General features: G+C 36.9%; 1 protein-coding gene across 2 annotated transcripts in view; it reads left to right on the plus strand.

Moving 5' to 3' along the window:
• The first annotated feature begins 248 nt into the window (after window positions 1–248).
• Window positions 249–27841, plus strand: part of LOC576716 (scavenger receptor cysteine-rich type 1 protein M160) — a 35182-nt gene continuing 7589 nt past the window's right edge. The window contains exons 1-23 of one of the 2 annotated variants that reach the window (XM_030976465.1): window positions 249–393; window positions 5336–5540; window positions 7277–7461; window positions 7841–8008; window positions 8294–8712; window positions 8878–9013; window positions 9553–9690; window positions 10871–10912; window positions 15440–15582; window positions 17061–17213; window positions 18019–18207; window positions 18596–18736; window positions 19390–19477; window positions 20000–20179; window positions 20929–21228; window positions 22164–22380; window positions 22699–22817; window positions 23302–23551; window positions 24126–24303; window positions 24888–25183; window positions 25984–26243; window positions 26787–26974; window positions 27421–27607. In XM_030976465.1, the coding sequence (XP_030832325.1) occupies window positions 303–393; window positions 5336–5540; window positions 7277–7461; window positions 7841–8008; window positions 8294–8712; window positions 8878–9013; window positions 9553–9690; window positions 10871–10912; window positions 15440–15582; window positions 17061–17213; window positions 18019–18207; window positions 18596–18736; window positions 19390–19477; window positions 20000–20179; window positions 20929–21228; window positions 22164–22380; window positions 22699–22817; window positions 23302–23551; window positions 24126–24303; window positions 24888–25183; window positions 25984–26243; window positions 26787–26974; window positions 27421–27607 (4273 nt within the window). In that variant the 5' untranslated portion in view covers window positions 249–302. The remainder of the gene's footprint in view (window positions 394–5335; window positions 5541–7276; window positions 7462–7840; window positions 8009–8293; window positions 8713–8877; window positions 9014–9552; window positions 9691–10870; window positions 10913–15439; window positions 15583–17060; window positions 17214–18018; window positions 18208–18595; window positions 18737–19389; window positions 19478–19999; window positions 20180–20928; window positions 21229–22163; window positions 22381–22698; window positions 22818–23301; window positions 23552–24125; window positions 24304–24887; window positions 25184–25983; window positions 26244–26786; window positions 26975–27420; window positions 27608–27841) is intronic. The other variant, XM_030976466.1, reaches the window with a different exon arrangement.

Genomic DNA, 27841 nt, shown 5'->3' on the forward strand with positions numbered 1-27841 from the left:
TAATCGCATAACGAAGAAATGTATTATTTGTTTAACTGTCTTTCGATGTCAATATGTTTCATATTCTTAGGTCTTCCTTCTATGTCATATGGCTTCAAACCAAGATTTATTAACTTGCAAATTGAAATCATTTCTTTATATCTTGTGATCCTAATTTGTGAATAGTTTGAACCATATGAAAGCCAGTATACTAATTACAATTATTTGAAGGCGAATTCGTAAAAATATATTGCAATATTACTATTTCTTTTTAAATTTCTATTTCTTATCAGGAGTTGGAATTGTGGAGGAGAGCTTTTGCCATGGCGGTGCTGTTTCAGGAAGCAGTGTATTTGACGGGAATATTTCTAATCTTCGGGACTATAGGAAAGTTGGAAATGACGGAAGGCGCAGGTAAGGTTTTTTTTATTCAAATATTAAAAATAATTTTTAATTCAATCTTCTGAAGATTACCTTTTACCTATTCATGATGATAATGCTTGCTTGTAATTAAATTATTTTTTGTTTTATATCTTTGATGGTACAGTAAAGAAGGATTAAAGAAACAAGATTGAAACGGCTGAAATTGGATAAAAAATAATATATATATTTTTTTTAATATGACCACCAAGAAAATCTAGCCACTTCACTTATTTTTTTGAAGAAGAATGGTTGATATAAAAGGCCTTTAAAGTAAATTAGTGGCTACGTAAGGATCAATTAAGATCAAGATATTACAAAAAACATGCGTGGGGAAGTATGGAAAATAATATTTACTCTCTTTGCCTTCTTTTCACATCTTCCTGATTTTTAAAACCACGTGGTTTTGTATCCTGGTTTGGTGAAGTTGGCGCGCAAAACTTACCCCCCCCCCCCCCCGGGTGGATACGTTGTCATGCCTTCCTTTTGAGCTTGACTTTCAAAACGAGAAGGTCGTCTTTGTATACAAACAATGCGAGCTGCCACATGCAAAGCGTGTCGTCTGCTTTTTCCACGAAGGCTCTTCGCGCGCGGCGCTCGTCATTGGTCGAGCTTGGCGCGCAAATGCATCGAAACGAAACTAGTCGAGATACGAGCGGGATACGAGTCCCAAATATGTATATGTGGTTTTACCCTGTCGTACCCGCGACTGAATAGCAAATACATACCATCCGGAAAAGTGCTTTGTTGATCGAAACCACAAGTATGTCTAGGCTTCTTTATGCGTGAGAAGGTTGAATGGGATAGTTGCATCATGCCTAGCTTTAGCGACACTAAACGACTGCGCATGCTTGTTGTAAAAAAGTTCGGCCAATACATAATCATGGAAAATGTTCTGCGACCTAATAGCCGCATGCCTCGTCCACGAGCCCTTTTATTGATTATGACCATTTCGTTTTCGATAATAGGCTTCATTTTACTATTTCCGATCTGTATCGATAGGCCTACACAATAGGTTATCATTAACCCCCAGATATCAATGGAATATTTCGCGCCCTTTTAAAGGTAGAGGAGTGAATTGAACCTGCACAAAAAAATGAAACAAATATTACAGAAAATACTCGACCTTATTGAAATAGTGATATTCCTTCTTATTCGTTTTGGAAGACGGGAAAGCGTCAGCAACATTAAATTATTGGGTGTTGTATCATGACTGTGATATATCATGTCCACTTGGTCAGCGCTAAAAAAATAGCCGACTCGATCTGACTAGTTCACTGCATATTCAGGTAAACTAAGTAAATGCGTGGACAGTTACGACATTATATTCGCCTATTCGTACTTGCGTAGGTGCCTCCTTAGACGAAATTAAGACGACGGTCGCCATGGTTACTGGTGATTAGGAGCTAATGATGAAGAAAAATAGCGCGAGACCTCGGAAAAATGTGTTATTACTCTGCACAATGAAGAACTATATACTAAATCTTTTCGTTTATTGTTTAGACGGTAATTAGAGAGAGAGAGAGAGAGGGGGGGGGGGGTGAAACGATAAGGAAACTTAGAATAATAGTATCAATAGAATGTGGCAGAATAAGAATATGAAAGAGCAAAAAGAGACAAAATAAGACTTATTTTGAGTTGTTCATAAGAGCAAAATTCTCTGCGAAGCCTCAAATGACCTTACATCTCAATAAGATATATATTTCAATAAAAGTATAACACAATAATTATGCTAAATATAGAATGATAGTCTCGATTCCTCCCTTTCATGGGATACAACTAAAAAGGTTAAAAAAGAAGGAAAAAAAGGAAAGTACGAATGTAAACAAACGATGTGGGTGTACGGTATAATCGCGGTGTCCCTTGATACTACGACTCGATGGCGCACGAAAAAAGCCTTAAAGTGATTTTCATAATAATCTTCTCAATGCTATAATAATTTTATTGTCAATGAATACATGGAAGGGAGGCCTCGGAGAGGAAGAATTGGAAAGGGGGTGGGGTGGTGGCAAAAAGAAATATATTCTTGATCAATCTTTCACGATGTGAACTGATTTCAGTTTGCAGGCCTGCATGACTTGTGTAAATGATTTGGTCGTCTGCGCAACGCCACACCTCGCATTTGCATGTGCGTCATACGTCCCGCATCTGAAGAAGTCTAGTGGGGAAAAAATACAATTACATTGTGTGCGCTTTGCATGATATCATTGTGTAAAAAGGAAGTGGCCTTGTTAAAGAATGTGGGCATAAAGGTTCATTCAGTCGGGTAGAAACATTGTATCCACATTAAACACCTTAATGTTAAATGCCAATGCAATTTAGGATTCTACACTCAGTTTTTTTTACACCGTAGTTGCTTGGAAAGGGATAAAACAAACATTGAAATTATACCATTAAAGTAAATTGTTACTAAAATATACACATTCACTATTATCAAGCACTGTCCTATAGACAAAACCCTGATGACCTTTAACTTCTCCTTTTATCAAAACCTTCATGGATGCTCGTTCTAGAAAAAGCAATTAACATTACAATAATGATTCGTGTGATGAAATTGGATTGCAGCCTGCATGGTCGACCTTCGTCATGGTAAATATTATGCTGACGAATTTTCGTCGCCCACTTCCCATCAGGCGTAGACGTAAACATTATAGAAGCTGGGGCCATACTCTAGAGACGATGTCTGATGTCTTAAGAGGTTGAGATGATGAAATGGGATGAGATGGGATGAGATAGAGAGGATGAGGTTGACGATGAGAGGGGAGGGAATAGGGGGGGGGGGGGAGAAAGACAGAAGGTTTAGGAGGGAGTACTAAGTAGGGAAGTGTGTCGATGCGTGTTGGTTTGGGTGTGTATGAGAGAGAGAGAGAGAGAGAGAGAGAGAGAGAGAGAGAGAGAGAGAGGGAGCCACAGAGAGAAGGGGGATGGGGTATTATTCACAACAGAAAGCAGACACACAAACAGAGAAACTTCGAGACAGATGGAGATAAACAATTTCCCATTGACGTACATACACTTAATGGCCATACGAATACACTCTGTCCAACATTAATCCTCCCACGCAAAACTGACACATCCCAAAACAAGATTATAATGCACGGCGGGAATAAAATATGTATATTTTTTTTAAACGGAAACTATAAAAACGGCTCATTTTCTTTCAAAGATAACACTGTTACTCATTACGTTATGAAGGCTTAGCTTGCTTCACATACTTAAGTAAGACAGGGAGGATTTATTTTTGTTGCATTGCATCGGATGTATTGTCACGAGGAATAATAACATATTGATGTTTTACTCGCTGACGTATGCACAATAATTCTTCACACGGGCAAAAATGCTTCAATCTTTGAAATCCCTAACAAATTTGCAACTTTTAGTCCCAAATAAAGAAAATTAAATAATGACGGGAAAGGGGACACAAGGGCGTTTTCCCCTTATTTATTTCGACTCTCAGACTGAAACTGGCGCCTCAAAGTTAATGCGGTATTGCTATCAGCCCACGCGTAATAAGCGGGTATACGAGCATGCCATTTGCCGGGTGCATGCATTAAGACTTTTCCGCATAATGAAGGTTTTCTCAGAAACGGTTGTATTAAAGGTCTATTTTTGTATACATGTAACATATACCAGTATCATTTTACATCACCAGCGTTTTACCCTGAAAGTTTGTTTACCTTTTATTACATCTTGATTTAGAGATCTCCCATGCAGAAAGCCTTTGATGGCCATTTTTTTAAATACTTTACTGTATTTTATTTTTTTTAGTTTAGTTAAGTTTATCTTTTTTAGCATTCTCTTCCCTAATAAAATCAAGCACATTCTCAGCCAAGATGTACGGTCTATCGTATGTCAACAGTCGATTTGAAATGCTTTTACTTGGTATTGAAGAACTTAATTCGTACAATTTAAATAAAGAATCATCGTCCCTATACACCAATGTATCTTTGGGAGCCGAGCCAGAAGCCATACGCATTTCTCGCTCCGTGATGTGCGTCACAATATAATTCACAAACATCGATATAATAATTATTATGATGCACACAAAGGGAGATTGATATAGAAAGAGAGAGAGAGAGAGAGAGAGAGAGAGAGAGCGAGAGAGAAAGAGAGAGAGAGAGAGAGAGAGAGAGAGAGAGAAGGGGAACGGGGGGGGGGGGTCGTTTGGGGAGATGAAAATGTTTGTGTATACAAATAGGGAGTAGGCGTAATGAGAATTACGTGATTGGCATATTTAGAGCCACGCAGATATTGAAATCGGGAGAACAAAAATGGGAAACAGTCTTCATAAAAAGTATTTGGTTGGTTCCATTATTTGTTCTTAAAATAAATGCAGTATTATTGTCAATGTGCAATCTTGTTTCAGCGCCTCCCAAGAGATAAAATAATAAACTAAGGCAATACCTTGGGTGATAAGACTATATCAAAAATGACACTTACAAGAGAAAAAACCCAAATAGGCCTATGTGTTGTTTGTAAAAAATGTATACAAAAATTAAAACCATGCAATAATTCGCATAATTAATGAAGTCACATTGAATTAATTATACGTAATGGGCAAGTCTAATCTATTTTGCCCCATGCTACCGACCAAATCCAATTTTTAGTATATTTTGATAAAAATGTATTAAATTAACAGCCACATAGGACTCCTATTTCACAAAACTTCTTGTTAATAACAAATTCTAAACTTCGATGACAAATTTGCTCTCAGCCAATCAAATGCCATGAATTCTGTAGCTTATAACAGTTTAATTTTAACTTGTTATTAATGACAAGTTTGATAAAGCAGGGCCCAAAAGTTGATGTCAATCTGTGTTTATAATTAAACAATTATTATCGGTAACAGATGGGGCATTTTTGTTTCCATGCATCAAAATTTAAGTTTCAACATTTCTTTTGTATGTATTTATAATTCATAATTTAATTGATACAGTGACAAGAAGGGGTGCTTCATCACACTGCCCCGATGAGAAACCTTACATGGAGTCCGGCCAGTGCACCCCCGAATGTAGCCCAGGCCTGTACGGTGATGACGTCACAAAGATGTGTGAAGCTTGCGACGAGTCGTGTAAAACTTGTCTTGGACGCGAGGACAGGTGCACGAGTTGCCGGGACCCGCTCTATTTGCTGGATAACAAGTAAGTCCTATATAAATGTATATTGATTATTTACTTTCGCAGAGAGAGAGAGAGAGAATTTAAATTCAATATCATTTGTCGATTTTTAATTTTTTTTTTAAATAATATTTTTTAAAAATATATATATATTTTTTAAAATTATTTTTATTACACTATTAACAAGTTACAATTGTTTACATTTTTCAATTTTGCAGCTTACAAATGACAGTTTCGAAATAAAGTCAAAAATGTTTGCACGTTTTATTTTAGCCAAATAAATTGCAAAGAATAATCATTAGAGCGCCCATCTTATCTTTTATCTGTCTTTTCCATCGTTCGAATTTACCTTTGCCAATTTTGTACTTACTAACGTCCTTGTAAAAAGAAAGGTATTTTCGTCCAGACTAGTACAATAGATTTTTTAAAACCTTTACTTTCATGGCGATTATCGAGGCAACTGATATTCTATGATTATTTTCTCAAATAAAAAGTTTAAGAGGCACTACTAAAAAAGCTGTAAAAGTTGTAGAATGAGGGATAATTACTATTTACATAACTTTCAATCACGTTTTTGACCCAGAATATTTCGTATCATTCTGTCCTTGAACTCAAAGTTTCTATTATGACGTAGGGCAATTAGTTTACCCCCAAACTTCCGCCGTCTGTTTTGTCCCACAACGCATGTTTGGATTTATGCCCCTGCAACAATAGAGTTTATGACCCAGTTATTACAAGAAATGAGATTGGACTGATCTATTTTAGGAGTTTGACCGCCAAGTGCACTCGATGACCCCCGGAGGTGTCGAGGCAACTTCCACAATCATGGTCTACCCCAAAAGGGTTTTCTCGATGAAAGAAAGGAGTTATATCGGTCAAAATCTTTTCAACTATATTTATTTTTAATGCGACAAATCTCCTCTATACCGTGCAATAGAGATGAGCCTTTCGGGTGGCGCCTCATTTTTAAATAATTTAAGATAACTTAATAAAAACAGAAGATATAAATATAATTGTTGATCTACTTAGAAAATTTGTTTCTGCCATAATGATGAAACGTTTGTTATATAAATAGAACAACTCATTATATAAGAAGTGTATTTTGTCATGATGGAAGTTTGTTGACACTTAAAGACGTCAATGTTCTGAAAATCTGAGGAAACAAGTTCTGAATTCAACCGTTAATAATTTCAAGACACTGTTGCATCATTATTTCCATCACGTGTCTGTCCACGAGCGAACGAAATATCCGACAAATAGAATTAGAAGCGACGATGACGTTGGTAGCCGAGAACAGCAACCTTAAATATTTTTTCATGTAATCGTATAGGCTGTACTTTAACATTAATGTTTATCAATATACCTAGTTTTGAAATAATGAATATCATTGCAATATATTGCATAATCATCGTTCGCGTGCAGTAATGCCAACAAGTGCGTCAATGAAGTTATGTAGTGAAGACAAATCTGTATTCTCAATTACCTTGTCAGAGGGAAATTACAAAAATGAACCATTTTTACCATACATTCATTCTTTCATTTATCCATTCATTCTATCTATCTATCTATCTGCTGTTCTTTTTGTCTTCTTTTTGTTCGTTGGTTGAAAGTTTGAAAATTTCGTCTAACTTGTACTTTGCGGCAAATTTGGTCAGACAACCCCTCTTTAAGTTTTTTTTTTTGCTGGTAGCGATTTAATTATTATGGGTCACTATTGTCGAGCTATTCTACATTATTGTTACAATATTCCCCCTTTTTAGATGTGAAGAGAACTGTGGTTCTCTGCTCTCCCGAGGACCAGCTCGTGGTCGCGTTCGATTAACCGGTGGTCGTAACGACTTCGAAGGCCTTGTCCAAGTCCTGCACGATGGCGTCTTTGGAACCATCTGTGACGATGTGTGGAATATGAATGCTGCCAGGGTGATTTGCCGGGAGCTCCAACTTGGTGAGTAGGCCAACCAAGCTAATTGATTTATTATGTCTATTTTTATTTCTATTATATATTTTCAAAAATGGTATGAGAGAGAGAGAGAGAGAGAGAGAGAGATGGATGGATGGAAAGGGAGGGGGTGCATGGAGAAAATGAGAATATTTTCTTTGACCGAGGATCAGCGTGGGGGGGGGGGGGGGGTGCACTGTACCCCTGTATCTACAATGTATACACTGACTAACAGCTAACAAGTTTTTTCCTTGCTTAGCATTTCATATCCGAGGGGATAAATTTGCATAAATATATTATTATGGTCGCGCAAAAAAAATTATTGTCTTTAAAGCTCCAGTGTATTGAGTCAATCTATCAATCAATATATTTACTTTTTCCTCAGGTGATGCCCTGGAAGCTACAAATGCTGCAGATGCTGGCTTTTCCCCCGTTTCTCTTCTAACCCCAATCCTGCTCGATGGAATCACTTGCCGGGGAGATGAGAGCAACATCCAATCTTGTAGTCATGGTAACTGGTACACCAGCGCATGCGGTCACTTTGAAGATGCAGGTATGTCATGATCACATGTTGATGTCATTTTTGCTTACATAATTCATAATCTGAAAAAAAGAAAGACTTTTAATCCAATTTTTACTTTTAAATTCATAACTTTCTTGTAAACATATTGGTAAACTGCAAAATAAAAATAAAATCAAACAGAAATAAATAGATCTAAATCAAATCAAATCAAATCAAATCAAATCAAATCAAATATTGTTGTTGTTGTTGTTTTCCTGTACAATTACCGGCATGCCAAATTGTCATTAATTTCCTATTTTTTAAATTATATTGCAGGAGTCCGTTGTTCAGGTCCAGATGTAACCCGTCTCTGCGTGAGCGAATGTGGTGACGGTTTCTACCAGGTTCCCGGAACCTTGGAATGCCAGCTTTGTGACGCCACTTGCAAAACCTGCTCGGAGCGCTCCGACAACTGCCAGACCTGCGACGCGCCGCGCTTTCTTCGCTCCAACCAATGCCTTGAGGACTGTGGATTCGCGTACTACGGCAATATTCGAACGCGCACCTGCCAGGCGTGCAGCCCGTACTGCAAGAACTGCATGGACGGCGATACGAATGATGTGTGCTCCAGCTGTTTGGATGGGACTCTTCTACAGAACGGGAGATGCGTGTCGTTTTGTACGGAGCCGCTGCTTTCGAAGCATCTACCGATAAGACTAGTCGATGGAGCGACGCCATTTGAAGGAAGAGTTGAGGTACGTTGCAATGATAATCAATTCCAGTTATGTTTCTGTTCATTTTGTATGCAATGTCATTGTATCATGGTTTTATTTGATGAAATAGAAACGTAGCAGACATGAACATCTCTATGGCCGGTCCCATTAATTGCAAATGATGTTTGTTGATTTTCCAAATATTAGGTTTACATCAATGGAGACTGGGGAACCGTATGCGATGATCAGTTTGAAATTCATGATGCAGAAGTCGTCTGCAGGCAGCTTGGTTTTGGAGAGGCTGTGGCTGCAGTTAGATCTCCAGGATTTGGCCCTGGCCAAGGTAATTATTACTAAGTTGTACTGTAGTTGGGACATCATTTATGAAGAATTAATTCCAGGTTTTAATTTAAATGTGTTAATTGTAGGGGAGATTACTTTCTGTCATATGTTATACTTGTGCTTGTGACTTGTGTTGTATGAAGTTTTGCTAGTGAAGCCTTTCTCTTGTTTCTCTTTTGTAATCATGGTTTAAAACTTGGCATTCAACCTAAGCAGAGTGTATAGATGTTTGAAAAGTGACTTCATAAGTTCATATACATGTATGTGATTATAGACCAAATAAACATTTGCCCTGAAATTATGATAATGTTGTGTGACAACAATAAAGTAGATGTATATTGTTGAAAACAAGAATAAGTAAATTTAATACCAATTTTTTTCTTCTGGTATTTTCTTTTGGTACAATTCAGGGATTGGGAAAGTTTACAATTACCTTTTTTCTTGCTGCTAAACATGAAAATATTCAAATTGAAGTATTTTTAGTATACATTCCAAGCTTTTAAAACTTTATGGCAACTTTTTATTACTTATAATTCATAGGTAAAATCTTGATGGATGACTTGAGGTGCAATGGTACAGAGAACGAGCTGATAAACTGTGCTCAAAGTCCCTTCAGTCAAAACAATTGTAACCATCACGAAGATGCTGGAGTCCAGTGCTCTGGAACATTATCGATTGGTAAGTTCAGAATTAGATTGTTATGTGTTTGTTTGATGATGATGATGATGATGATAATGATATGGAAGAGGAGGAGAACTTGAGAAGGATAAGGAGGATGAAGAGGAGGTTGATAATAATGATGGTAGTGGTGGTGATGATGATGATGGTAGTGGTGGTGTTGATGATAATGATCATGATAATGATGATGATGATGAAAAGGTTCATGATGATGATGATGATGATGTTGATTCACAGAATTTACATTACACCATAGTTCTGTTTACCGGTAAAAAAAAACATCTAAAGTTGATTGGATGCATGAATTGAAGGTAACATGTTTTATTGATGTGCTGATTTAAACTGGGTATTAATCATTAATTGTAATTGTAATAAATTGGGAGTTTTGCTTTACACTCAAGATATACCAATTGATGATGCTGCTGCTTATGCCCTATTTTTTTTATTCCTGGGTTGATGCAATGTGGGATTTTTAATCAATTTTTTGTAATGAATTCTTTGTTTGCATGGGATCGAAAAGACCCCAGGTTTGATGTGCTTGACTAACATGGGCAAGTGTGGAATATATACCATGCAAAAGTCAAATCCCCATTGCCAAGGAGCTTAAGCTTGAGCTTACCCACCAAATTACCCTTGTAATAAAAAATATCTCATCAGTGACTCCTCTCTATTCAATTTTGTTTTGGTGTCAAGACATGCTTTTCCCCAACTTTACTTAGTAAATGTTGCAATAAAACTGATGAGCAAATGAATGTGGTCATGATATTACCAACAAGCTTTGCAAATCCCTGGCATTATGTTTTCTTATCTGAATACAGTCATAGCTGAGAACAAGGTTCAGAATCTGTCATAATTGCTCCATTTCTTCTTTAATGAAGCCCTTTGACGTATATGGTTTAATATGTGGATTCTCTAAACTTATAAGCCAGTTTCTATTATTTGGCTTCATCTTTAAGTACCCAAAATAACTGTTTTGTGGATTTGAAGTGCCACTTATGAAATTGAAGTTGCATGATGACATGGTACACATTATGCACTTCCATTATTTTTAATCATTTTGTATATAATATTTTTTTTGGTACAAAATTTGACACCAAAACAAGTATCCATATTAAAGTTTCCATACTATTTTCTGTGTGCTGTTGATGTGCTAACTGCAAACACCCTTGCTTTTGTGCAGTTTTAAAATATGGCTCTTCCACAAGAACTATTGTGCACCCTGGTAAGTTTGTGTTTCCTTTTCATTTTCATTCTCTCATATTTTCCCCTTCTGGTATATCGGCTTTTACTGTAATTAACTCATGGTTCTGTATGCTTTATATACCTTCCAAGTGCATGCATTTGTAGCATGTTTTCATTTCTTTGATGCTTATCATAATACTACACATAAGTATATTTTCCTGCATGTATCATTCCTGCTCATTGCTGCAATTGAGAAGAAGAACAATGTATTATCTTATATAAAGATGAACTATGCATCATTTGATTTCAATGCACCACTTGTCCTTTATTATAACATAAATATGCACACACAAATTTATATCCTTTTAATATGTTCATGGGGAGTTGAAGTACTACTAATAGTAATACATGTAGTAGTAGAAGTAGAAGTAGAGGTAGTGGAAGTAGTAGTAGTAGTATTAGTAGTAGCACTGATGATGATGATAATCATAATTACAACAACAACAATAATAATAATAATAACAGGTTGGTGAAATAATTCTTAGACAACTCCCTTTCCAAATACCGAAACCCAGATGGCAAAGCTCATTCTAAAAAAAGATACTTGCTTGAAAGAGAGGGAGGTCAACCACGTTCCCAACTCTTTACTACTCTACATATGGTCTAACGGAGCAGAAAGTTAGAAAGGGTGCAATCTTTTGTTTGGAAACTTTAAATCAGACAGATATGTAGACCCTATAGGTATGCATGCATTCTTATAGAAAACCCTTCACAACTTGCTGCGAAATTTGACAGTTACACATGGGTAAATGGCTGTATAGGTGTGATATATTACTAGATTTAATAAAAAAAGAGGATATTTTTATATGAAGAATTCTTTTGTGACCTGGGCTTGGTCCAAATTGCGCTCGCAAGACGAATACCGGTAATTAAATTGCCCGCTGCATGCCATTCACTGTTGCCTTTCATGCGTACCATGCTTGGCAACAATCCAACATTTCTGCATGCCTGCATGGGCGTGTTTCCGCAACTATGAAATGGACTAAACGTTGGAATGCAGATCAATTGGGAATCAATACAGTTGGCATATAGTTATACTTTTTTCTTTTTTTTTTAAACCTCAAAATAAAGTTTAGGGGCAATCAAAACAGGATGAGTTATGAAACGGAATGTGTTGACAATACATTGAAACCATGCACCCCAGACTTCCTTAATTAGTTTCAAGTGTGTGATTTACAATAAGAATTCACTTCAGTTGGTACTGAAAAGGGAATTTCCCTGAATTCCCTCTAAATTGGCTTTTTCTTGTAATTTTAAAAGGCGGCAAAGTCTTGACGTTTCAACTTATATAAGCTTTGCTTAAATTAATATTTTATTTTTAAAAAGTAGAGCGACTCCAAACCAATGCTCTTAAAGAGTGTGTTTAATTTGAATTCATATTTTAACTTCGAATGAAATTCCATTACATTTTAGGAATTTAATTAGTTTAAAGTAAAATGTGACACAAATGATAGATGATATATTTCCTCCCATTCCTAATATTATTACTGGTAGTGATAACCCTATATTTACAATACAATAGGCTCCTTTGCTTGTTCCCATAACCTACATTTATATCCGACACTAACAAAAACCTGTCAAGATAATATTAGGGGCAACAAACTTTCCCCCAAGTCTGATTATTATTGGCAAAAGGGCGGAAGAGGGGAACAAAGGCTTTTGTAACACTTCACAGGAGGTATAGGTCCTCAGAGAAAGGGAGGGTGGGAACACAATACCATTTATTGTTTACAATGCATTCCAAGATATGTGGGAACTCACCCTAATGGTTAACCCATTAGCTATTGGCGGGAAATACATTCTTTTGTGTAGAACACTTTATCCAGGCTGCCGCTCAAATACCTCTCTTTAGCACAGCTTTGTGGTCTCGTGGTCTGCTCTTTGCTCACTTTCGCAGAAATTTGAAATCATAACCTAGCTATAGAAATTATACATAAAGAGACATAAAAATGTGTGTACATAAGTCAATGTGTCTGGATAATGCACTGTGTGATTTGTGGTGATTTGTACAAGTTACATTGATATTCAAGAAGTATGAAACAGATATTTCAAACCAAAAATCAGAAAAGTTGTATCAGGGCCATGTGGAGCATGTGGTGAAAAATATGGTGAAAAATTGTGACATTGTAATTTTTTGTTTTGAATACTGATGGCAAAATGATTAATGAATATGATATGTAAAAGGAGAATAAGGAAATGATGCAAGCTAGAACTTTATTTATTACACTTTAGAATTAAAATCTTATTTACCTTTTCTGTGGCTGTTATGTCCTGTTTCATTCTGAAAAAACTGCAAACTCATGTATCCAAACAGATCAATGAATGACGTAAAACTACTTCACATTTAGTCATTGTTTAGTACTCATAGTGAGTATTTATTTACTTATAGAATAGCATTGTCATGTTTCTCTTCATTAACTTTCACTTAAAACAGAATGTCTTTTCACAGACAGTTCTAGTCTAAAGAATACTTTTACTAAAATCGATACAATTTATGCGTCTTTTTGAGGAAAAGGAAGTTGCACTTTTAAAACGCCTTCAAAGAATTTGCAAGGATATGATTTGGAAGCCAACAAGGAAATCATCTTGTTTACTTCATTAGAAGTAGATACATACTCATATTAGGCCTGTACACATTTTTTTAATGCACCACTTTCTCATATGCACTTATCTCTGCTTAATAATCATTATATGTATTTTCTTATACAACAAATGTAAATAAAATAATGAAATTTATATTGATTCCAGCAAAAACTGAAATCAGTCTCCAGCAGAAATTTAAAAATTGAGATAGAGTTTACATGTTTAAAACAAGACAATAGTATAACATGGAAATTGAGGCACTTCAAGGCTGTGAGTCATTCATTATTCACAACGTTCAATGATCACAATATTCAGACTTTCTTTTTTATTGCAATATGCATGCAAGCAAAGCATGTACTGACAACCAGACTATTACTTATATCTTACGGCCCCTCCCCAAGATCCCCTCTTTGCCGGGAAGGAAAAATTCACATCTAGCATAGCATGATGTAGTAGGGTGCAATTTCTTAACTATTTTCTTGTCTGTGGGAATTTTTTTTGTCGGGTTCACTCGCAGTTCAATTTGAGTACACATATACATTCACACACTGAAAGTCACCTTCTGTCAATGTGATTGTGATGACTGGCAGTAGTAGTGAGGTCTGTGTTTGTATACAAAGCGTCCATTCGTATTCACATAGACTATTCCATTCATAATGAGGGGGCTCGCGCTATTGGATGATGAAATCACGGATGATGAAATGAAGACACACCTTTAATTTATTCAACTCCGTTGCAAAACCATAGTCTGTGGGGACGATGAATTATGTGTACAGAGTTCATAAGTGAATACAAAGAAAGAAATATCTTTGGAATGCTTTTACAGAGTACCGGTATACTTTTTTTTGTTTAGTTCAGCATTTTATCTGTTTATAATCATATTGTAATATAATAGATATATTATCATAAATCATTGCCCTTTCACACAATGATTAGGGTGTCATGTTTTGTATAGATATCTGGAAGTACTGTTAAAAAATGAAGATGTTATCATATGTTGACAGCAAAAAAAAAGAGAAAAAATAGAAATTTGATAGGTATTTGTGCTGCTTTGCTGCATAATTTTGCATTCTCTCTTATTTCTATTTTGTGTTGGATAAATTTGTGTTTATTTTTGAGATATGTTTTGTAATGCAAGGATGTCTTGTTTTGTCTCTTAGGGTGAGCTAGAGACAATAACATTGCCTTGTTTTTATGTACACTTGTTTTGATTTACACTTAAATATTTTTTTTAGATACAATTTGTTGTTTAATTCCAAACTGGTTTAAAGTTTGGTTCAAGTTAAATGATTTCAGATGATCAAATGCTAGTATAATTTCCTCTAATTGTGTTATGAAAACAAAAAATTAAGTTTACAAATAAGTGAAGGTATTTTTCTATACCATTAACATTCAGCTTTGATTCCTATTTATTGCAAATCATAGGTTTTTATAATTCTGTACCTTATATTTATACATTCCGTCTATTCATAAAAAGTGCAAAAATGCAAAAGTATGCAGCAAAGCAACACAAATACCTATCAAATTTCTATTTTTTCTCCTTTTTTTCTGTCACCATATGATAATTTCTTCATTTTTGTAATTGCAAATCATAGGTTTTTATAATTCTGTACCAGACATTTACATTCTGTTTGTTCAGAACTAGAAGGGCAATAGACAATTAACTGAATTATTCATACAATAGATCCATGTGAAGTGGAAATGGGACGGAAATGTAGCACATGAAGTGGAAATGGAATGAAAGAAACAAGGTGTGGCAATGGAGGTCATGAGTTGAAATGTAAATGAGATTTAAAAGAGATGTAAATCATAGAATATAGAAAGAAAAAGGTATAGCCATCAAATGGAAAGTGAAAATCAAAATATGCTACAAAATATAACCATTACATTTGTTTTCATTCTTTTTACGTCAACCCCTTTTTAGGTGCAACAGGTGCGTGTGTAGACAGCTGTGAGGGGGGATACTACGCCAGTGGCCCACAATGCCTTTCGTGTGACGCAAACTGTCTAGACTGTGCTGATGCCTCGAACCTATGCACGGCTTGTAAAGCGCCCTCTTTCCTTCAGGTAAGGCAAACTTCCGTCGTGAAATACTTCTTTGTAGGTTGTTCAAAATGCACAATATATAACAGTTTGCCATTAAATTATAATCTGTTCTATAAATTACACGTGAATAAATATTTGAAAGCCTTTATCTAGTTTAGTCACCTGTTAGCCTCATTTTGTGTATTAATTAACTTTTTCTCAATATCTCACAGGATTTTGACTGAAAATGTCTCAAATGAATCCTAAATACTGTATTTCACAAAAATTTCACATAGCAATGATTGTTGGTGTGTATGGAGATTTCTTTATTTTCAATCCATGACATTCTCTTTGAAAACTATTGACATTGTGGATCAGTGATTGAATATTCCCCCCTTAACACTTGGCCATATTACATGTGATTAAAGGTCATCCATCCACTCAACTCTGTGCGACCTTTAAAAGTTGAATATATAGGAAGGTAATATTTACAAACTGAGGATGCCTTTTCTTTCATATCTCTATATTTACATGTATGTATTAATTAATTTATTTAATCATGGTATAATACAAAACACGATCAGCATTTCTAAACATATGACCATGATCTACATGAAAACAACAGATGGATTGGAAATATTACCTCTCTCTCCTACACCATACAAACAAACAATTAATCAAGGAACAGCTGATGACATAGACAGCAATTACGATAGTGGGTGGGTAGTAGACAAAATCAATGCAGCCATATGTCGAGTTTGCATTGAATTAAGTCTTTCGCTGTCGAATGATCAATCTGATATGAGACTGCAGTGGAAAAGAAGCTTATATGGTACTGAGTGGGTTAAGTAGGGAATGTTTGAAGCCATCTGTCATCTTTCGTTCAAGGGTCTGTGGTAAAGTACGTCGGCAGTTTCCGGGAAATTGAGAGGATATAGACGTGTTTGTCGACAAATATTGCAAGGAATACCGTAGTTGTCACCAATGCCCCAATCTAGGTGTTTTTGGGGGACAATTATTGACTGAAATATCTGTTGCCAACGCCCAAAATGCCAGACAAACTTTAGGAGCTGGACGTCATAACTTTCATCAAATCCCAGTAATTTGTTTTTGAAGTATATATTGTGAGAAAAATACAGTTGAATAATAGAAGCATCAATTAACCTGGGAAGCTGGATTTGATGATTAGATACCAGAAATAGGGAATTTATCGGAAAGGAGGAAATATCATTGTTGAGAAATGCAGAATTTTTGTGTGAAACAATCGTTAACACATAAAATGGTATTTCTTTATCTCTCTCTCTCTCTCTCTCTCTCTCTCTCTCTCTCTCTCATTCTCTGTCTTCCCTTCCCCTGCCTGCCCAGTATTCTAGGTACTTTTGCTCAAAGCACAAGATATGCTGATTTTTCTGATTGGTTCGAAACTCCTCATTCTAATAATGTTTTTTTGTAACTATCTATTCCGTCAACCAACTGATATTCAAATCTAAAGCAGCTACGACCTTTCCTCTCCTCCACAGGGTTCATCCTGCATCAGCGAATGCGGCGTCGGTCAGTTTGGCAACACCTTGACCTCTCGATGCGAGGCATGTGACAGAGATGTCTGTGATTCTTGTGCTGATGGTGATAGGAGCGACATCTGTACGTCTTGCCCACAAGGAAGATACATGAAGGTAATGGTCACATCACTCATGCAGAAACTTTTATGCCCTCTAGGTCAGCTAGAGTAATTAAAATTGTAGTAATGAGAAAATCAATAGCTTAAAGCCCATCTGCATAATAGTTTGGCCAGGAGGGATTAGACCTCCCTGCATGGTCACTGCCAGGTGATCTCATCAAATCTCTATTAACATAGAAAAAGGGGACCATGGGGTATCGCGCTTAGGTATTGTTGGCTATACAGAGGGCGCAAGTAGCTACAAGAAGTGCAGTCCCGCTTTAAGAAAAGAAAAAATGCTTGCTTCAAGCAGATTAACCCTGACAGTGGTTTGGTACAGTCTTTCACAGAGGATCTGCATAGATCGTCTCTTTGGAGCCTGAAGGACATTAGCTCTGTTGTAAGTACACAAGTAAACAGACTTTTGGCTCTAAACAGACAAAATGATAGGTTGCAGGACAAATAGCTGAACCAAATTTAACTTTAAATTAACTTAGTTGAATCCTAGGCCAGAGATAACTTGGTCTGGAGTATTTTGAATCACATGTTTTACCAAAATCAACCTTGTCCAACAGGGTAGATGAAAGATGGTTGACTTTTCTTACATCATCATCATTATTAAGCAAAGCCTATTTAAAATGGCACTTAATAGTGATGTGATAATAATAGTTGTTTAGGATACTGGATACTTATTTGAAAATCACAGAGTAAAGATTTTGATTGGGGCTGCAAACATTAAAGGAGTATCAAACTTTAGTACCATAACCTTTCACCTCTTATAATTAATGACGCAACTATTGAATTGTTTTAATCCCCTTTAGGACTCAGAATGTGTATTAAGCTGTGGCCCTGACAAGTTCCTTCAAGACAATACGTGTGTGGACGACTGTGGCATCGGAAATTATTCCAACCCTAACATGTTTGCCTGCGAACCATGTGAGGCTCAGTGTCTGTCCTGCGGCTATGTTGATACAACGAATGTCCAGTGTATCACTTGCAAGCCCCCAAAGGTAGGCTAGTAGATTCAGTCTTTTTGGAGAATGGAACATATTTTACAAATATTAACTGCTTTGAGGGGTAATAGTTAAAAGTGTCACCCTAATTTGATCTCAGACGGTGCTATGCGTGTTAAACAGGCTTTCACTATAATCATTCTTGAATGACTAGTGTATAATAGTAGCACTTTAAGAGATATATCTCCTTAAATTGCAATTCATGACAGCGATTACATATTGTAATATAACCAACTTGTCGCTTTCTCCAGTGGTAGAATTTAACTTGATGCAGATTATTGTATTCGTAAAAATGCTTTTATTAGATTTTAGGAATAAAGTATATTTGTACCCCCCCAAAAGTAGACTGTGAAAAATCAATGAAATAAATCTTATTTTATATCAGATTTTAGACACCACTTCTGGAGACTGTGTTGTCCAATGTCCAGCTGGTCAGTTTGCTTCCATCATAGACCCGTCTTCCATCATGCCCGGTCAAACTATTCGTCTGGTCGGGGGACATAGCCACCTGCAAGGAAGAGTAGAGGTCAGTTTTCATGATTGGCATATTTTGTAAAATTGTAAAATATTATCTGAGCTTTCACTTGCCATGCTGCAACTTTGTTGGCAGACTTTTACTGAAGAAAGCTTAACAAAAATGGGGATTTTTTAAATTTTAAAAAAATATTTTTTATACTGATTTCAGAAAAAGAATGATTTATCAACATTATATCATCACTGAGATGAACTTCTTCAGTGATTTAAGAATAAAAAGGTGTATGGGTTTTGACAAAATGATAAGCAATAAATGAAAACAAACATGTTATTTTCTGCAGTTCATATTTGAAGCCATGGATACATAGAAGCCATGAACATTTTAAAGCCTTACACTATATTGTATGGTTTAACATTTTCATTAAAAATATTATAAGCCAAATTGTGTATCAATGTTTTTTGTTTTTTTCTGACACCTTTTAACTGCACCACCAAATCGATTCCAAACAAAACTGATTAGATGTAATGTAATTCATTTTCCTCAGTCTGTTGTAGGTCTGATGTTGGTCTTGTCGATGTTACTAAGGTATTATGCAGTAAAACGGATTTACATCGCTGCAAACAAGTTCAGATTTTGATGTGAAGGATGAGAATTTCTCAATATTGATGAAGGATTTTTTAATAATTATTTCATTTGCTCATCAGGTGCTTCATGATAACCAATGGGGAACTATCTGCGGTGACTTCTTTGACAAGAATGCAGCCAATATTACCTGCCAGAGTCTAGGACTAGGTGAGTAGCCTTAGCAAAGGAATGGTGATGATAGAGATTGGTTGACAGGAGTAAGAATGATGAGGATGAGGGGGTGGGGGGGGGGGAGGGTTTTGAAGGCAGGATGACAGTTATGATTGATGTCATGATAAAGATGACGGTGTTGATTGACTTGGCGAGTATGATAATTTGATGGTGCGGATAATTTGATAATGACTACGAAGATGATGGTAATGAGAATTATGATTATGAGAACTATGCTGCTGCGGCTAATGATGATAGTGATGATGATGATGGTAATGATGATGGCGGTAATGGTGGTGATGAGCATCAGGGTGATTAAGGTTGAGATGGGGGCTAGGATGATGATAATAGAAATGAGGATCTGATCGTTGATTGGGATGAGTGTTATGCAGATAGAAATAAAGATGCCATTAAAAATGAAAACAGAATCAATAATGGTATAGAAATGTATAGAATGACGTAAAATGCAAACAAAAGTGCCCAATAAATACAATGTCCTTCATTAATTTAATTATTTAGGAAATGCTGTAGGCTTACTGAAGGTTGGACCAGGATCAGGAATACCACCCAGTGATGGTTTGATCTGGCTTGATAATCTTCTCTGTGATGGCACTGAGAACAGACTTGAAGATTGCCTCCATACTGAATGGGGCAAGCATAACTGTGATCACGACCAAGATGCAGCTATACAATGCTCTGGTAAGCTTGTGTGAACTCATAATCCCTTAATGTAGGATTTCTTTTCGGTTAAAGCGGGACTGCACTACTTGTAGCTAGTTGCGCCCTCTTTAAAGCAAACAATGCCTTAGTGGTACCCGTTGGTCCCCCATGATCCCCTTTTTCTTATGTTAAGTGAGAGCTGGTTTGATGAAATAACCACCTGTTAGTGACCATGCAGGGAGTTCTAATCCCTCCTGGCTAAACTAGTGCAGACAAGCTTTAAATAAAATGTATGGCTTACCTTGCTTTTTTATCTGTCAAATAGGAATTACATGTATAGTTATTGAGAATTTTCAGTTATTATGTGATAGTTTTTATTTCTTCATTTGTTTTCAGATTTTTATTTAATTTAAAAGATGAAAAAGTTTCTGGTTGTGGGATGCACATTTTGCTCATGTTGAATACTGTTAGAATTGGGAGGTCTGAACCAGTCAGTAAACTATATTGCCCTTTGGCTTAATTCAGCAACTCTCTTTACGTCGTTTTTCTGTTGAATGAAATAGCCATAGATACTGTAGGAACTTGTTCAAAAGCATCAAACAGCTCTTTAAGTATTCTGTATAAAAACACATCAACGAATCAACAAAGTAAAGAAGAAGAAGAAGAAGAAGAAGAAGAAGACATCTTTTGTCATCAGTAAAATATATAACTTTACAGGAAATTCTGGTTACTGATGTTTTTTTTACATCACCTTGAAATGATATACTTTGGTCCTCTATTCCTAACAGGTCCTGGCCTTCGAGAGTGCACGTCGGAATGCCCTCTAGGCTTCTACACCAGCCAATCGGACCGGTCCTGCCAGCCCTGTCGGGTCCACTGCCAGACTTGTCAGCAGGCCATTTCGTCAGACTACTCCTGCAGCGCCTGCAAGCCAGGCACCCATCTCCTTGGAATGGACTGTGTGGAGGACTGTGGGCCAGGCCACTTCACCAGTGGTGGGGTGTGCGTCCCGTGCAGCGATAACTGCGTTTCCTGTGAAGGGGATTCGACGCACTGCACAAGCTGTGCCGGCTCTAAGTTCTTGGAAGGTAAGAACCTCTTTGGCACTTCTTAAGTGCCCACTCCTAGATGACCAATGCTGCCTGGAAGACCTAGTGGCAGCAAATGAGAAGGCGCTCTTCAGTGTGCAAAAGCCTGGCAGATTATTTGAGCACAGAGAATGGACACGAAAGAAGACTTGTTAAACACTGCAGAATATGTGAAATCGTAGCATACTATATCCTACATGAAATCTCTCTATACAATATTGAAGTAGATATATAATGACTGTTGCATATGTTGAGAACCCAAAGGTTATTGACTCTTTGTTAAATGTTATAATTTTCTGACGACCCCTTCCGGCTCACAAGGCCTTCTCAAAGATCTCTTTTGGCCCTTGTAGGCTTCATCTTGTGCAGAATTATGGACTATTGCTGTTCTACTGTTCACAACTCTTATCATTCAGTTTTGAATAACTTATGCCAGTTTGCTTGGGCCCATTTTCTGGTTAATTTGGTAAAACCAAATGGTATCCATGTTGGTAGAACCAAGGTTCTTCTATGTAAACCAGCAAAGCTTACATGGACATGGATAAACATCTAATCTTCAAGTATCAAGTATCAAGCTTATATTTGTCTTCAAGAAATGAAATGTAACAAAATATAATAGATTATAATCATAAAAGTACAATGTAGAATAAAGAAAGACTAGGAGACCTTGGTTGAAGCACAGCTTGTTAAGTTAAGGCCCCCTCATATGATGTGACAAAGATAACTGATTCATGAACAACAAATAATATATGGAATATATAAAGTTATTTACAAAATATACTCAGAAAACAACTACCCAAGTAGTAGGTCCATGACCACAACAAGTTTACCTGAAGATGCGCACATCCCCATCACAAATGGCGAGCTAACAAACTCACTGTGCGAGTGAAAATAAATCTTAACATCTTTGGCTAATGCATTTATGTCTTCATCAGGAACCACCTGTGTAGATACCTGCAATGACTACAAGCTTGAGAAGACCAATGTTATCCGGCTGGTAGGAGGCTCCACCCCTCTGGAAGGTCGTGTAGAGGTCAAAGTGGGCGGTGTCTACGGGACGGTGTGTGATGACGAGTGGGACATTCTGGATGCTCAGGTTGTCTGCAGGCAGCTTGGACTGGGAGTAGCACTAGAGGCCAGCATTGAAGCAAAGTAAGATTATGATGATACCGTCATTTGCTTGCTGTGTTGGGTCAAAGGAGATTTTATCAGTGTTAATAATAATAAAAATAATTATAGATATTATGCGGCAAAGCTGCGGGAGTGTTTTCAATGACGACATAAAGTGGATTATGCTTCACGTACTTCAAGAATTCTCTTTAAAATTAGCATGTAGTCAAATCCAAACTTGTATCAAACCTGTTGACTACTGAATTCTGTTCGTTCCATTCAAAAATTCAACCAGGGATCCTCTGGTTTATAAAGATTAGTCCTTTAGCTTATTTGTTCTTTTTTTTCATTGACTTGTAGGTTTGGTTCTGGACAGGACATCATAGCTCTGGACAACCTTGCCTGTACCGGTCAAGAGACCAACCTCCTTGCCTGTCCACATGCTCCAGAAAATGACTGCACCCATAGAGAAGATGCGGGTAAGTTACCGGTATTTATTTTTTTAATGAATAAAAGAGCAAGTATAATATTGTTACAGATAAATTACTTTTGTGTTGCATCTTTTGAAAATGGTGCATTTCTGATTGAACAGTGAAATAAAAATTGTCTGCCAAAAGGCTTCTAAATATCTGTAGCACAGTTTGTTTGTGATACACAAACCCCTATACATTTTAAAACTCGAGAACTTTTTAATTGGCAGCTTTTATTTGTAAGCTGATCACAGGTCTCATGTAGAGAAGAAAGAACATTCTTTATCCTTATAGGCAGGTTCAACTGTATCAAGTATTCATATTTTTGGTGAGGAATACAGAGTGGTCATGTAATTGAAATCTCAAGATGATATAAGTAGAGATAAAAGTTTATTTTCTGTTCTTCAGCGATGAAGAACCCTAAGAATTGAAGAAAATTCTTTGTCAAAAACTTTATTATAAACTAAAACTTTTTTTCCCTCCTCTTTTTCAGGAGTTGTGTGCTCTGGCCCTGACGTCTCCAACACGTGCATCAGTGCTTCGCAGTGTAACAACGGAAAGTATGTCACTGCTGATGCAATGAGCTGTGGGGTGTGCGACGTCAACTGTGCCACGTGTTCCCAGACCTCCACCCACTGTTCTACTTGCCCCACTGGGCGTGTCCTGAGGGGCGACTCCACGTGTGCTGAGGAATGCGAGGAAGGCAGCTACTCGGATGAGGAAAATCAATGTCAGAAATGCAGGTAAGTGACGCAATGGATAGTGCATCTTGATTGGTAATGGTACATGTTTTTCCTAATAAACGATAATAATAATAGCTCACATTTTATAATGCGCCTAATACTTTGTACTAGGCGCAGCACATATTATTACCCCGGTCATCAGATTCAACACAATGTATGCACATTTTCCACTCCCTGGGGAGCATTCCAATGATCTTATTTTATTTGTTTAGTGAAAGGTTGTTTTTTAAAGCCCCTAAAAAGAAGGGAATTCAATGAATTTATTAGATTTACTACATGTACATCAGTTATTTCAGATATCTATGATGTGCCAATTTTTTTTTTTACAAGCTATTATGAATTCTTAAACAATTTATAATTATTTATGTAATCTGTGAAATGTTCAAATAACTTGTAAGCTTGTGAAACCTAGGAATGAAAGAAATTGTGCTCTATAATTGTTAGGTGATCTTGTGGTTGAAGTCTTACTTGCTGCAAGTCTTACAGTAACAAACAATGCATGAACACAAAGTATAAAGTTAGTAAAAGCTATGTTTTTTTTCTTATTTCGTTCTTTTGCTTTGTCATTTTATAGTGAGCAGTGTTTAGAATGTACTGGCCATGCCTCACAGTGTACGAAATGCCCTCCTTTCTACTACATGAATACGGAAACCCAGAGCTGCGACTCGTCTTGTACTGATGGGCTCGTCATGAGAGGGAACCCTAATATTAGACTCAGTCAGGGCCAGACAGCTTTAGAGGGGAGAGTAGAGGTAAATATAATCGATATATCAATTGATTATCAACTGTTTGACATTAAACAAAACCTGAGTTGATTGTTCGGTTAGTTGGCTGGTCAATTGGTTGTTTGTTTGGTTGGTTGGTTGATCAAATAATAGACTAATTAATGGATTGATGAGTAGGTGGATGGATGGATGGATTGACTGATTGACTAATTGAATGATTGGTTGGTTGTTTTACTTGTTATTCAATGCTGATATTACATGTAAGCTGGGAAAGATCATCTCTAGATCTTTAAATACATGCATGTGGAACTTAAGTCCATCCTGTGCAGTTTATCTTCCAACAAATAGATTTTAAATGTGCTGTGAACGAAAATCAGCTGACATGTTTAGAGCCAGGTTTCCAAAACATTCTAATAATAATAATAATAATAATAATGGCTTCTTATATAGCGCACATGTCCGCCACGTCCGTGACACTTCTTGCGCTGCCCGATTGATTGAAGCATATGGAAGCATATATGGAAACAATGTTTTATACATACTTTATATACAAAAAAGCAATGATATTTCTATTATTAATTATTTATCTCTTTTTCATGTTCCAAACCTAGATTCTTCACAACAACCAGTGGGGAACGGTCTGCGACGATGATTTTGACCTCCTGGATGCTCAGGTCGTCTGCCGTCAACTTGACCTTGGCGACGCCCTTAACTTCTACCTGGGCTCCGCGCCCGGATCGGGTCCTATCTGGCTTGATGAACTCAAGTGCACCGGGGAGGAGGGGTCACTGCTGGAGTGCATGCATAGCGGCATCCAGGGACACGACTGCACCCATAATGAGGATGTGGGTGTGAGGTGCGCGGGACCGGATACGTCGCTAAAATGTGTGTCCAGCTGTGATGATGGGTTAGTATCAAGAAATTGTCCTTTCAAACAAAGTTAAAGAGCAGAAGACTATTCAAGTGTATTGTTCTTTCTGTCATTCAAAACTGTGAACTTTGACCTCATGACCCTAAAATCTAATCAGTTCATTGGCTCTGCTAGAAAAACTTCTTTTGTGTTATGTCCTTTCTTTCGATATAGATAAATAGACTAGTCAACCTGTCGTTCTCTTCATCTCTCATTCTTTCACAATATAGAATAACAGAGGAATAGACCTTTCCTCTATCTTAACCCGTTGGCAACTGGATTCTCGCATTCACATAGGCTTAATACAGGAGCCACCCGGTTCCTGTAGGCAATGGGTTAAGCTGTCTCTCAATCTTTTCAAAATATCATGTAAACATGGCGATGGTAATTTGTTCTTTGAAGATTTGATAGAACAGATCAGTCAAATATGCCTTGACTGACAAAATAGGATTTGAAGTATGAACTGATAGGCAATTGCTGTATGTAATAAAGCTCTAGCGAAACCTACACTATGTACACGTACTCTCTGCAACCTGATTTAGCCAATATCGCATACAAAGCTTGATTCTATCCTAGTCAAGCATCGCTTATGATTGCGGTCTCCTGCACTTTTTCAACAGATAGTTTGGATAATATTTTTAATTTATAATATGTCATAGAAATATTAAGTTTTGTTATAATATGTATACCTATACGTAAAAAAACATTTTGACATGAAGTTATTATTGTTTGTATATTTGGAAAAATGCAGAAATTGAATAAAATCAAATTGCAATCTTTTTTTCAATCACAATCAGCTTCTTCGCTAACTCGAATTCTGAATGCGAGATGTGCAGCGACGCCTGTCTGACCTGCGACGGTGCTGCAGACACGTGTACCAGCTGCTCCGCCCCTACCTTCCTCAACGGGACCCTGTGTGTGGAGTCCTGTCCGAGGGGCGAGTACGGGAACATCCACAGCCACACCTGTGAGCCATGTCACGATGCATGCGACGAGTGCTTCGATGGACAGACCAATGACATGTGCAAGACGTGCAAGCCCGACTTCTTTCTAAAAGGTAATATCTCAATATGCTTTTTTCTTAAATTTAAGTGATAATTTAATCATATTTGCAGTGTATGAAAGGAATATCAATAAATGAGGAATATACATGTACATGCAGATAAAATCATATCTCTGTGTGATTGATGAAATAATGTATACACCTTTAAGCATTATAGAATGAAGATATATTTTAATGAAGGTGGAAATAATTATAGGGACAAAAAAGCAATTCCATTTGCAGATCGACCAAATCATGTATATAAAAAAACAAAATTTGCTTTACTAACCCCCTTATATTGAGAAAGACTTATTCAAACATACTGACAATATGCCAATAACTTGTCACGATATTAAAGAAAGTAATTTTGCTTAAAATCAATTGAGCAATGTCTATGAATAAAGCTCCTCTTTTAAACCTTCTACTAGATGTAAAATATATTGAGCTATGAGACCATCATCCACTTTTGGTTGCTTACTAACAAACATTTATGCTTTCTTAGCAGTTGGGTAAAATAAGCACCACTTCTACTTTTGTTCAATCTATTTCTTGGTACAGGCTGGTCCTGTGTTTCTAGTTGTTCCGATGGCTCCCAGCCATTGAGGGAAGTCCTTCTGTTGCTTGGGCAGAGTGAGCCGGTGCGTCTTGTGGGAGGGGCCAACTCCAGGGAGGGGCGTGTGGAGATCTCTCACGGAGACCAGTGGGGGACCGTCTGTAACAACAACTGGGACCTGGTGGATGCGAATGTAAGTGATGTACTTCTTTCTTTTCCATGTCAACCTTGGATGTATACTAGTGTTATTAGCTTCATGTAAGATACTGTTAAAGTGATCCGGTAACATTTGTAATGGACCCGTAATGGGTCGGTGATGACAAGTTCAGAAACAAAATGAAAACGAAAGAAGCTCGGATATACAGTGGAAGTCCACTTTATTGTTTATAATGTCAGCCGAAGCTCCAGTAGTTACAAACAAAGATTAATTATTTAAGAACATTTTTAAATGCTTATTATCTCAAGGAATAGGCATGACCTGATTAGTTGCCAGAAGAGGACATCCCTTTTTATATCTTTCTGAGCGTGCTGTCAAAAATATGAGAAGTCTTATTCCCTGTTCTTCGTACTTGGACATGACTCATGTTATGGCTTTGTCAGTCAGTATTCATTACATTTACCTTTTCCTCTTTTTTTCAGGTTGTTTGTCATCAACTTGGCCAGGGAAGTGCTGTAGAGATCATCACAGGTAGTGTCTTTGGCCAAGCATCCTCAGACGCGCCAATCTGGTTGACTGGAGTCGACTGCAAAGGCTGGGAGCTGGGTCTGTCCCAGTGTGTCAACAGTGGATGGGGCAATACTGGCTGCTCACACTACAGGGATGTTGGTATGTCTACAATTGATCATTATGTTGCGAACTGTTTGTCATGTTTTTTAAAGTGAATATAGACTAAAGAAGAGATTTACGGTACTCATTTTGGAATTGTAACATACCCCTTAAGTTTAATATACCATTTGCCAAGTTGTCTGTATAACCTCACACATAAGAGACATGTGTTAAATATTGTAAAAGTATACCTGCACCTAATGATTGCAAGAAAGACACTTTATCAACGGAATA

Source organism: Strongylocentrotus purpuratus, unplaced genomic scaffold (assembly GCF_000002235.5).
Source record: "Strongylocentrotus purpuratus isolate Spur 01 unplaced genomic scaffold, Spur_5.0 spur5_scaffold_9, whole genome shotgun sequence".
Taxonomy (NCBI): Eukaryota; Metazoa; Echinodermata; class Echinoidea; order Camarodonta; family Strongylocentrotidae; genus Strongylocentrotus; species Strongylocentrotus purpuratus.